At 41.9% G+C, this 11,765-nt stretch overlaps 1 protein-coding gene across 1 annotated transcript in view; it reads right to left on the bottom strand.

Moving 5' to 3' along the window:
• Positions 1–7,665: 7,665 nt before the first annotated feature.
• LOC136967357 (transmembrane protein 163a-like) overlaps positions 7,666–11,765 on the bottom strand; it is a 23,404-nt gene continuing 19,304 nt past the window's right edge. The window contains exons 4-6 of the mRNA XM_067261127.1: positions 10,876–10,987; positions 10,561–10,702; positions 7,666–10,358 (exon numbers count right to left, since the gene is read on the bottom strand). Coding sequence (XP_067117228.1) covers positions 10,298–10,358; positions 10,561–10,702; positions 10,876–10,987 — 315 coding nt within the window. The 3' untranslated portion in view covers positions 7,666–10,297. The remainder of the gene's footprint in view (positions 10,359–10,560; positions 10,703–10,875; positions 10,988–11,765) is intronic.

Genomic DNA, 11,765 nt, shown 5'->3' on the forward strand with positions numbered 1-11,765 from the left:
CATAGAAAAGGGATACACAAGTACACATTCCCGTGTTTACACACACAAATACACACAAACAAACACACATCCACAGGCACACAATACATTCCATGCCTATGTATTTATTTGCACCAAGTCATGAACTGCATATCTATTATTTTGTCAGACAAACATTCCCATCCCATGAACGTATTTCTTTTTTTATAAAGTCATAAACTCTCTTTTTTAACATGTTGACGTCAGACATTCCTTGCTATGAGGTGTGAAGGTCAACAAAAAGGGCTACATTAGCTGACCACATTGTGTCTGTTGTGCAAGCATGCAAAAGATGTATAAAAAGTAAATCTGTGGAAATGAAAAGTATACTCACTGCTCTCAAGTCAAGCTGAAAGTACCCTGAGGTTGCTATGTATTGGCTTGTGCTGTTCTCTGCGTTTCTCTCTGCTGTTCTGTGCTGATAAAATCCACCATTCCTGTTACTGGCTGGCTGTCGGTCTGTAAGTATTTTGTAATGACTGTCTGTCTGTCTGTCTGGCCTGCCTCTTTGTCTGCCTACACAATCATTTTCTCAGGAGCCACAAGAAATAATGCTACCTTCCCAATGTTCTTCCTTTCACTCTATACGTTTCTGTCACATCCTTAAAACAATTAATTGTCAATCAGTTTCCGTTGAAACTATTGCCTGTTTTTTGACGAGAGACACATTCAGTAGACAGCAGTTTAGAGGAAACTTACTGGTTTACACAGAACCTTGTTTATGAATCGAAATGTTTTCACGATCCAGGAAGCCATTTAATTCTCGACTTACTTAACTTAATTTCCACGAAGATGTATAAAAAGGCAAATTGCTTATATTGTTTAGATGAGTTTTGTGTGTGTACTAGCGTGTGTTTGTGAGTGTGCACGACAGCATACATCTTCAGCATTTTGTGCCTAAGTCCGTATAGAAAGACTGAGTGCTGTTCCCAGTTATTACTAATGAGAGATAAGAGAGATAGAGAGAAACAGTGGAAGAAGCAAAGAAAGTGGGAGATTTAAGTCCTCCTCGACAGTGATGAGCACCAAATCTTTCCCAACAAGCTAATTAAAGTCCTGATATGACATGCATGTGATCGACACGGGTACAAAGCAGATAGCCAGGAAAGTGAGAGCACAAAGAGCCACAAAGACGTCGGCTTCCTGCTAATCCTTTACACTGCCTGGCAGTGGGCCATTAGGGTGCGTGGGTGACGTCCGTGGCTTGTTATGCTCCGTAGTCCTGGACCCAACAACAACAACACATCCACTAACAAATTGCAAATTTCAACTCCTGTCAGAAGAGGCACATCTGTTTATAATTCTTATTATTATTAGCTCTAGTTTTGCATGATTTCAGTCCCCAGATTGTTAAATCGTGAACTTACCAGAGTGCCATGTGCTGTTTACTTGCCATGTGCTGTTTTTCCTGTTACCTCATTTTGATGGTGATCATTTTCTAAAGATTATCATGTACAGTATACATACTATTTCAAATTGAGTCAGTCATAGGACATTTCAGCCTTAATCTCAATGTTCACAAAAACATTGTAAGAAAGAATATCGTTTTCAATTCATCAGCAAAGGAAACCACAGTGTGTCACCGTACAGTATAAGAACCAATCAGTTTGAAACCTAAACATCTAAAAGTCTCAAGACCAAAAGCCTCGTACTTTCCATGACAAAAATTATTTCAACTCTTCAAGTGATTGTTTCCATTATTTCTTGAAACACTGCTGCTGCTAAAAACAAGTTTTGTTTCCTCAATGCAAGACCCAGTTTAATTTGGAGACAGTAAGGGCATAGTAGAAAATCATCATTAGTTTCAACTCTGAAACTTCAAAAAGATGGCCCCCTCTCTGATTTCTACATTCACTGTGGCCTCATGAGCATGGTAGCGGAGCTCTCACTAATGGGCTTATTACTTTCCTATTGATCTCTGTGAGTTACACCCAGCTGGCCTTCTGCATTCAAAATGGTACAAACAGAGTTACTGTAGGTCTTTGGGAGGGACAAAGGAAATGTTTAGCAATAGATACAGATGGCATGATACATGTATGAGTGGGTTAAGTCATGTTTTACTCATGTACAGTATACTGTATTCTGTATGAGTTTAAGAATAAAGACCAAGCAGCAAAAACATATGACCAGGTTTACCAGAGACCTAGTTTAACATTTGAATGACAGTGGGTCTTGAATCTACAGTCAGACAATGCTAACCTACTCCTAGGCTTGTGTAAGTACTGCATATGATTGCGTTTTCAAAGATCTACCACCACTCAAAGTCAAGGGCTCTTCACATGAATCTGTCGACTAAAACACAGGAAATCCATTAGCCTTTGATGATTTTGCAATCAAATTGCTCTCAGCAGCAAATGATGCACTTATAAGCAAAACTGCTCCCATTTTGTCAACTCACACTATTACATACACACACATTGTGTTGAGGACAGGAGTGAAATGACCTTTAAGGTATCTCCATCAGAGACTGGAGAGTTCAAAGTTTAACAAAGAAAACAAAAAGTTTTGTCAGGAACTAGTGCTTGCAGACATTAGTGACAGGAAAGGACACAATTTACTTTCTTTCGATGAACTGAACATCAGTAAAAAAACACCAAAATGATCTTACAGTACAAACAAGAGCACCTGTTACATTCAGTCGGAAGACATCCTAGCATCCTGCCAATGTTTGTATTACCTTCTAGCATTCTATGAAACAACTAGTGGTTATCAAGCAGGGGTTTTCGTCATACAGTACATTCTATATATGAACACATAATTACTGAGAGGAGATGCACATTCACCAGAGGAATTAGCTCTGATACAGTATTTAATTTTACATCTGTTTCACGCTCTTCTCCCCTCTTCCTTTTGCACCCACAGTCAAGATACTCAAACGCAACACCTCAATGATGGATCATTGTCATGGGGACATATATCCAAGACCCTCAAGGTAATCAACGCCATTCACACTTGAAAGCACAATATTCAGCAATGAAGCCACGCTCACGCAAACGCACAAGCGGCTCTGCTACACACTATTAATAAGGGGACACTGTTATGCAATCAGTTTGAAACTTTTGGGATGTTAAACAAGCACAGCAACATCATAATCACCTACGGAGGGCCGGCTCTCACGCCCTCGCTCGCAACAACATCTCTTTGATGGAGGCCTGCGAGGGTCAAACAGAGCAGGGAGCAGCAGTACATATCAAAGCATGGAGATGAAGTGTCTGAGGCACTGAGGGAAAGGTAAACAGACCTGCTGACGAGACCATGAGGGAGGAGGTTTCGTAGCAAGAGACAGAATCACAACCATCAGCTCTTTTACCGTCAAGGGGGGAGACACAATCTACCTTGTGATTTCTTGGGTGAGGCTGTGTTGGATGCCAAATCAAAAAACTAAGTAGAATTGGTCAAAGAAAACTATCTCAAATTGGGGCATGCAGTGTTGGCTCATCTGAACTCTGGGTGGTGAGGGACTGTCCTCTCTCTACTCTGTCTCATCTTTGTACTGGACCAAAAGTCATTTTAGTTGTGGCTCTACACCGGAACATTGCTTTCCCTCCTTTGTTCTGATTGTTTGTTCACACTGTGTCAAAAAAGGAGAGAGATTAGGAGTCTGGACTCTTGTGAAGAGGAGGTGAGAGGTCACAAGAAGCTAGTGAATACTCAAACATATCACAGACTCTTGCAGAACGGCACATACAAATTCAATCTGAGTACTGTGCATCCTGTTTAAAGGACATTTCTCATGAGTCAGTGGGGTTGTTTTTCTCTCCTTACGCCTTGTTCAGAGTGAGTAAACGTGTCCGTGGTTTACCTCAGGGAAATCCTTTATCTTACTGTGACACCTGACTCTGCCAGGAGCCTACCTGGAAATGAGACCATTCCCGTCACCCCCTGCTAAGCATGATCAAGAGTGGACTAACTCTTCCGTGGCACACGTAATGAAGAGCGATAGGGAGCGTGTTCCCCAGATAGCCTGTTTTGTTGTGAGCTGAATGGTGATGGAGTAGAGGTGGAAGATGTATGAGCAGAGCCCCAGGCTAACATCAAAAGGGCTCTGTTCTGTTTGCTCTGTATCAATATAACAAAAACAGACAGAAGCATACATGTTTTATTTTTTTATCTACCAATGAATTCATCTTATGAGAATTGTCACAGATGTTACAGAAATTCAAGAGTACAGATGGTGTATTCCCTAACCCACACACACACACACACACAAACACACAGACACGCACAAACACACACACACTTGCTCTGCACCACCCATTCCTGATTGTTGCTATTTGGTTGTGTTGGGGGAGACTGAACTGTGATGTGACCCTCTCTGACTGCTTTCATCTTCCAGCCTCGGCAGGTGAGACACTCCGCAGTCTCAGCCTCCGTGACACAACCAAAACCCACAGGATAATTGGCGTTTCTTTAGCTTTGATCAGTCTATGCCCGCCCACACATACCCAGTCAACTGCTCTGATGCAAGAAGGGGTACTCACCAAAAATGGAAGAAAATGTGTTTTGGGATTTCAAATTTACACAGCTTTGCTGTTACTATAATGTGTCTTAAACCTTCTGAACCTCAGCCAAATGCATTCCCCAGTTAAGGGTATTAAATATCTGAAATGACAATTTACTGTAGTGTTATGTTAGCTTCAAGTCATTTCCTATTTCTTGGAGGATTTTACCTTTTTTAGTCACATCATCACCCTAACCCAGTGATCACATTTTACAGCACCATAAATATGCCCCTTACATTTACATACAGAACTAACCCACCAAGGTTTTCAACACAACCAAAAAAAAGACATCACTTTTATATTAAATCAGATGTGCTGTTGCTCTCAGGTTTTGACATCGACCCTAAGGGCGTACAGGAGACCTACTATACCTTTCAAGACACAGGTCAGCTAAACAGAATCCGTCTTAGTCTGTGAGGCAAAGATATGAGGCAAAAATCCTTTTATCCGACTGATCTTTGACTCACACATCTCTTTAATTTTTTCTTGTCAGTGCTACTGCAGAAGAAGACCTGAACAGTTTTCCAACTGTACTGGTGACATAATTGGGGTACGAGAGAGAGAGAGAGAGAGAGAGAGAGAGAGAGAGAGAGAGAGAGAGAGAGAGAGAGAGAGAGAGAGAGAGAGAGAGAGAGAGAGAGAGAGAGAGAGAGAGAGAGAGAGAGAGAGAGCAATGGAAGAAAGCAAGCAGAAGGGTGTGCAGAGAGATTGCAAGAACAAGGGAGGTAGGACAAACTGCATTGAATTTAAGCTTCCTGCTATAGCATTGTGCACTTCCTGCTATAGCCTGCTGCACTTCCTGCTATAGCATGCTGCACTTCCTGCTAAGGCCTGCTGCACTTCCTGCTATAGCCTTGTGCACTTCCTGCTATAGCCTGCTGCACTTCCTGCTATAGCCTGCTGCACTTCCTGCTATAGCCTTGTGCACTTCTGAGCGATAATGAACGAGTCTCCTGTAATCACAATCTGACCATGAGTGACGGAGCCTAAGACTGAACTCGGGTGCCACTGACATGTGAGATCATATCACAATCATAGAATTAGACTTACCTCCTTCAAAAATACAGCATGGATCAGGAGCCTCTTTCTAATCTGCTGCCTAGCTGTGTCCTGTAGCCGTAGCTATCATGTATTCATTTAGGAGATCCATAAATCCATAAAGATGTGCACAAATAAGTGCACTGTAGGCAGATGTGTAGAGGTGGTTGGTGTCTGGGGGCACATGCACAAGCAGCCCAGCATCACCACAGATAACAACAATACTGATAAACAAAGTGGGTTTGTGATTAATCCCACAAGAGCTGGTTTCTACTTTATGTTGGCGTTTTGTCCCCCATAAAAAAAGCACCAAAAGCAGAAAATAATTGCTGCCAAAAGTGGTGAAGCATTGTTGTGTTTCCATGTCAAAGAAAGGCCTGTTGGTAGAAGTGGAGGCTGAAAAGCTCAAATTGAACAGTGATTCAGCTTTTTGTCTTTCTCTGGATGAGGTTTACATTTACATTTAGCAGACACTCTTATCCAGAGCAACTTACAGTAAGTACAGGGACATTTCCCCCGAGGCAAGTAGGGTGAAGTGCCTTGCCCAAGGACACAACATCATTTGACACGGCCGGGAATCGAACTGGCAACCTTCTGATTACTAGCCCGATCCCCTAACCGCTCAGCCACCTGACTCCCACATAGGTTTGCATGGATGACTTCCTCAAATTGCTCCTGAAATCATAATCAGGGATCTTTTCCAGCACTTCCAACCTTTACCAACCGTTATTACGGTTACTGCAGCCATACATTCTTATTCTATGGGAAGGCAGCAAGATGCACATTACATGACTTGTAAATTAGGTGCAAGGATTGTGAAACAGCATGAAGCCTTCTGAATCTCATCCACAACTACATAGAGATACATTGAACCGTTTTAGATGGAAATCTTCACCTTTTGTACCATGCTGTGTAAACGATGGTTTTCTGAGTGGAAAAAATGTCCCCAAAATTAACAGGAGCTATAAGATCTGGCAAGGGCAGGTAAAGTATCTACATCCATATACAATCCTTTAAACAGTATATCACAGGTAGCATAAAGTCCATGTTGGTCTATGTTGTCATCTTGTGGTAGAGACAGAAACTGTTTCAGTGGGACTGTTTTCTGTTCTAAGCAGCACTGTGAGTAGTAGGTAACTTTTTCTCCCACGGTCCCTTGCAAATGTTTTTGAAACTTTCCTTCCTTCCTGGTTTGTGAAAGGTCTCAGAAGAAAATAAATTCAAATGACTGTTGGAAAAATTGAAGATGTAACACATTTATCCTGTATAAGAATGATTCTGTGTTCAGTATTCCTTAGGTGCAAAGAGAGGCCTAACCCCAAATCTGAACTCTGGGTAAACATACAAGACCCTTATCTTGGGGCTGAGGACTAGGAAGAAGGGGGTTGGTTTAAGGAGATACTTTGTGACAAGGACTATAGGTGGAGACGCAAGGTCTGGTGACACCTATGTGAAGGAGTTTACGACCCCAGGACCGGAGATCCTGTTGTTGTGTTTCAATCAGGGTTGATGTCGTAAACACGCACACACGTAAACACGCATGCACACACGCGCGCCAGGTCTATGCAAGGGAGCCAATGAAGAAGAGCCATGGGACAATTGCTAGCCTTTGTCTTAACCAATGACTGTAAAGAGCGGGGCTGCTTAAATAGGTAGCTAGCGCAACATGCTAGCAGACAAACTTTGTAGCACAATGGAGTGTGATGTTTTTGTCTCCTTGTGGGCCGGCCGCAAGCAATAAAGCTTTTTTAAACTTGTTCACCGACTGATTGTGCAATGCTTGATAGATTAATATTTCTCACAATGACCCCCCCCCCCCCCTCACACACACACAGTAAACCAACATGGCTACAGGGCTGTAAAATTGGCTGGAATTAACCTTGTTTGTATATCTTGCATATATCGAGGACAATGTTGAGATAAACCAATAGCAACGGTATACTGGGAGGAGTTCTGGTACAGAGAGATAGCGGAGTGGAAACCTGCACATGAATAAAGAGAACTGTTCCTTTAGTGAGCCCCATAGCAAACTGAGTGTTTTATTTACAGTAAACATATAAGAATTAGTCAACATTAAGTTAAGCAGGATATATCTTTATTACTCAATAAACGTTGCTTTAATGACAAGAAGCTTCCACACTGTCATACATAAATTAACCTAGTTTTACCTCATTTGTAATATAATTTTATTATTTACAATCACACAAATAGTTCTACTTTCAAGTTGTTCAGAGACTTATTGTATATCTTAAGTGTCAATGTGTGTGTGAAGATAGAGATAGTTTGAAAGTATATGTGTGAATGCATCTTGGAGAAGCTCTGGGAAGCTGTAAAGTTTGTATTAGGTCTGGGTCTGCCAGCCCATGCAAAGCTAAGCATTGAAAAAGGTTAGCATTGCTATCATAGAATTTCATGTAATGACTAGTAAAAAGTTTGTACTATGTTTACTCACAAAGACACTGCACTGTGTGAGGTCATCAGGTGTGTCTGTCTATGCCCACCTACTTTACAGCGCATATGTTTTCATGTGTCCCTGTCTGTCTTCAATCCAAAGCCTCTGTGAGGTATAATACGTAGGCCAGTGTATTCATCAAGTAAGAATACCTTAACAAGTTTTGAAATGTGGTTTTACAAGTAAACTGAGCGAAAAGAGTTACATTTGGGAACACTGCCATCTAGTGACATTCCAGAGAAACACAGTCATTCAGTGGCGTAATAAAACATGAGATATCCACCATATACATATTTCTTCTAACACCAGTGAATTTCACAGCTACAGTATGTTCAGCTGAAAATATACAGATTTTACTCCATAGAGAGGGTCTTCACACACACTGACCCCTGTTTCATGGCAACAGCACTCTGCACTGAAGTGTGCCAATTTCAATAGAATGATAGTGACAAAATGTGATATTTCATTTTTCATCCACAGTTCAATTTGAATTGATTAAACACATTAGTTCAATAACATTTGGGCATATTATAGAAAGCATGCTAATCTTTCTATAGTTATAAATATCCCTACCTACTACATAGCAACTGACCCCCTGCCTAGATTGACAGTTTGCATGTCAAAGATGTGCTTATAATTGGATGTCTGTTTACACTTGTATGATTGTCTTGTTTGGGCAGGAGGGACCAGTACAAATCTGTGTGCTGTTGGTGAGTAGAGAAAAGTGAAGTGTGATCAAATCACACTCCTGGTTCTCTAAGATAAACAAACTCTCAAAGGTTACTCATTTTACAGTGTGTCAACTCAAAAAAGAGATTTGCTTACAGTGTAAAGATTTAAGGATAGAAATTACAATATAATCTAATAATCTATGTTTAGAGCAAACAACACTAGAAATATTGAATCTGTAACTTTGACCATTGCTACCAGTTCTCAACTAATTCTACATTGACAAGCTTTTAACCAGTCACATTTAGACAGTACTGTACACACTACCTACTGTATGACTGCCTCTACTGTACCTACTGTTACTGTCTATCAAACACATGTATATGTCCTATATGTACACCAACATTTGGAAACAATTACATTGTCTGTTTCTGCTTCATATTCATCAAAGTAAATGCAAGCAAACAGTACTGGAGGGAAAGATCTAAATGGTCTGACTTGAAGGGCTGATTCTGCTTCCAGGTACCAGGGCAGTCAAAGGTATGTGCTGCACAGTACGTCAGGGTGGTTGTGCTTGCGAAGACTTGTTAAAGACTGTTTGTGCGTAGCAGCCAGACACTACCAAGGTAAATATTTATAAAACAGATTTTCAGGACAAATATCTGCCATGACTCAATCAATCAACAAAGCAAGTCAGGTCATTGTTGTACTGACATTTCTTTGTGTGTACACTAGACAGATTAGCCTAACCAAAAACTGTATATCTTAATATAGTTGAAAAAATCGCAGGATAGCAATATTCATGTACCTCATCTCTGTGCTGTAAACATATCAAACAAGATGTAAATAAATCTTTGTAAACAAATAAACAAAACATATTGATAAATAACTGATATTCCACATGTCTGACACTGGAAGCTTTGGCCTGTAGCCTCTGAGAGGGGCTGAGTCCAGCACAGTCCCAGGAGAACTAACTCTTTGGAAAGGCTCTTTACTGAATGACCCAGCAAGGCTGGGGTTGTTACGATCTCATCACAGGATTCTCTATCATGACACATAGAAGAAAAATCAAAAATTTCTCTGTAATTTGGAGGGAACCAAATGAGCTTCATATCAAAAGGCTTTTTATATAAACAGCAGGGGTGTGGAACAATCCCCAACAGTGACTCAATCATCATCCAACCTCATCTTTCTCTACATCCACTTCCACCCTCTCTTCCAGAGATCTCTCCAGTGGCTGTGATGGACAGAAGACGTTGAGAGGGGAGAAATAGTAGCAGATGGGGGGGGGGGGGGGGGGGGGGGGGGGGGGGGGTGAGGAAGCTTGATTTCACTTGCTGGCTTTTACAGTAGATGGACCAAGAAAAACGTAGTTCCTTACATTTGCCCTCCAAGTCTCTCCAGGCATGAGTGTGCTTGTGCTTTGTGTGTTTGTTAGTGTGTTTGAGTGTGTACTGTATGTGTGTGTGTGCTGCATGTCTGTTCAAGTGTGTACTGTACTCTGTGTATCTGAGTGTGTATGTTTCCTGTACTATGTGTGTGTGTGTGTGTGCGCAAGACAGGAGGACAGTGTGACGAGAGGAGTGCAGGTGACAATCTTCCCCGTCTGTCGTGTGAATCACTCGAAGCGTTCGTAGTTCCTGGTCTGTCTGAAACGTGGAACCATGTCCACCAGCAGTCTGAGAGGAGAAGACAAACACAGAACAGTGCAGCTTGATGTTAGATCATTTAAGTCAGCCACCGTTGCCCCTTTTGCAATGCTACATGTGATGTGTTCGTCAATGTGTTTCATAGCTGTGACCTGTGTATATTTGTTTGTATGCTAGTGTGCATGTGCATTTGTCTGTGCGTGTTCTGTGTGTGTGAGAGAGAGATTCTCACTTGACTCCGTAGGCCAGGATGATCAGTCCTATGAGGACTCCAAAGGTGCCGTCTAGGTACCAGATGTTGGGGGTGGTGTCGGAAGACCTCAGCGCTGACCAGGATGGAGAAGCCCATGTGCCTCCCACCATGGAGTTAAAACCTGCCTCAGAGACAAAAGGAGCAGTTGTATGTCGAAACACAATAACATGTTGGTTGCTTGCTGTAAAATGAGGATTAGGCTGGGAAAGAATCTTGAAAAGTGATTTTGCTCTTACAGTCTTGTACTATTGTGTGTGTCTGTGTGCAGGGGGTGTGTGTGTGCACGTAGCCTACCATCAGTAATAAGTGCTCTACTGGTCAGCACTCTTCCCAGCATGAACTTGAGCCCTGCGAGGATAATACATAAGATCCCACTGACAATAGATACACTGAAGAGGAAGTCATCCTGAGGACAGAGAGAGACAAGACAAGGAAAAAGAGATGGAGAGAGAAAGAAAGAAGAATAAAGAGACAGGGTGAGTGTTAGTGTGGCACAATTTCGAATGAGTGTTCCACAGTGCACACATTCAGAACTCAGCTTAGTCTTTAATATTGTATACTGGACTGCAGCTTGGCTGGCAGGCAGAAAACACTTTCAGGAGCTCCACAAGGTCAGCAACAAGGCAATGTCCCTAACTGGGAGAAACATTCTATGTTTTGGGGGACTTCCGATCTTGTCCATGAAAAATAGTAGCTGGTATACAGTCTACAATCCTCATTCTACTTTTCTAATCAGGCACAGACTTGGACATCCTAAAAACAGGACAATGCTCCACATTTGAGTGACTGTGCTAAGAACCCTGTGACATTTTGATTTCACATTACTACGCTTAGCCCCTACACAGGGCTCTCTGCTCATTCTAATTTCTCCATTCTTCTTTGACCTTGGTCTTTGGTACAGTGTGACCCACAGCGTGGTGAACTATGACCCCTGAGCCATATCCCCAGGAACTCTCTTCAACCCCCTGCCTAACCAGCTAATCCTGTCAGCGTGATGAAAGGCCTATGGTAGGAACTCGAAGCAGACCTCAGGGGCCAGAGCTGATTTGGCCGGGAGCCAATAGAGACTGCTCAGAGAGAGAGAGATAGAATGAGATATGTACTGTGTATGTCTATACACACATATACAAATATACACATACAGTATACAGTATATGAAGATCTGCATGTATATGTTTTGTATG

This window comes from Osmerus mordax, chromosome 2, assembly GCF_038355195.1.
Source record: "Osmerus mordax isolate fOsmMor3 chromosome 2, fOsmMor3.pri, whole genome shotgun sequence".
In the NCBI taxonomy this organism is placed as follows: Eukaryota; Metazoa; Chordata; class Actinopteri; order Osmeriformes; family Osmeridae; genus Osmerus; species Osmerus mordax.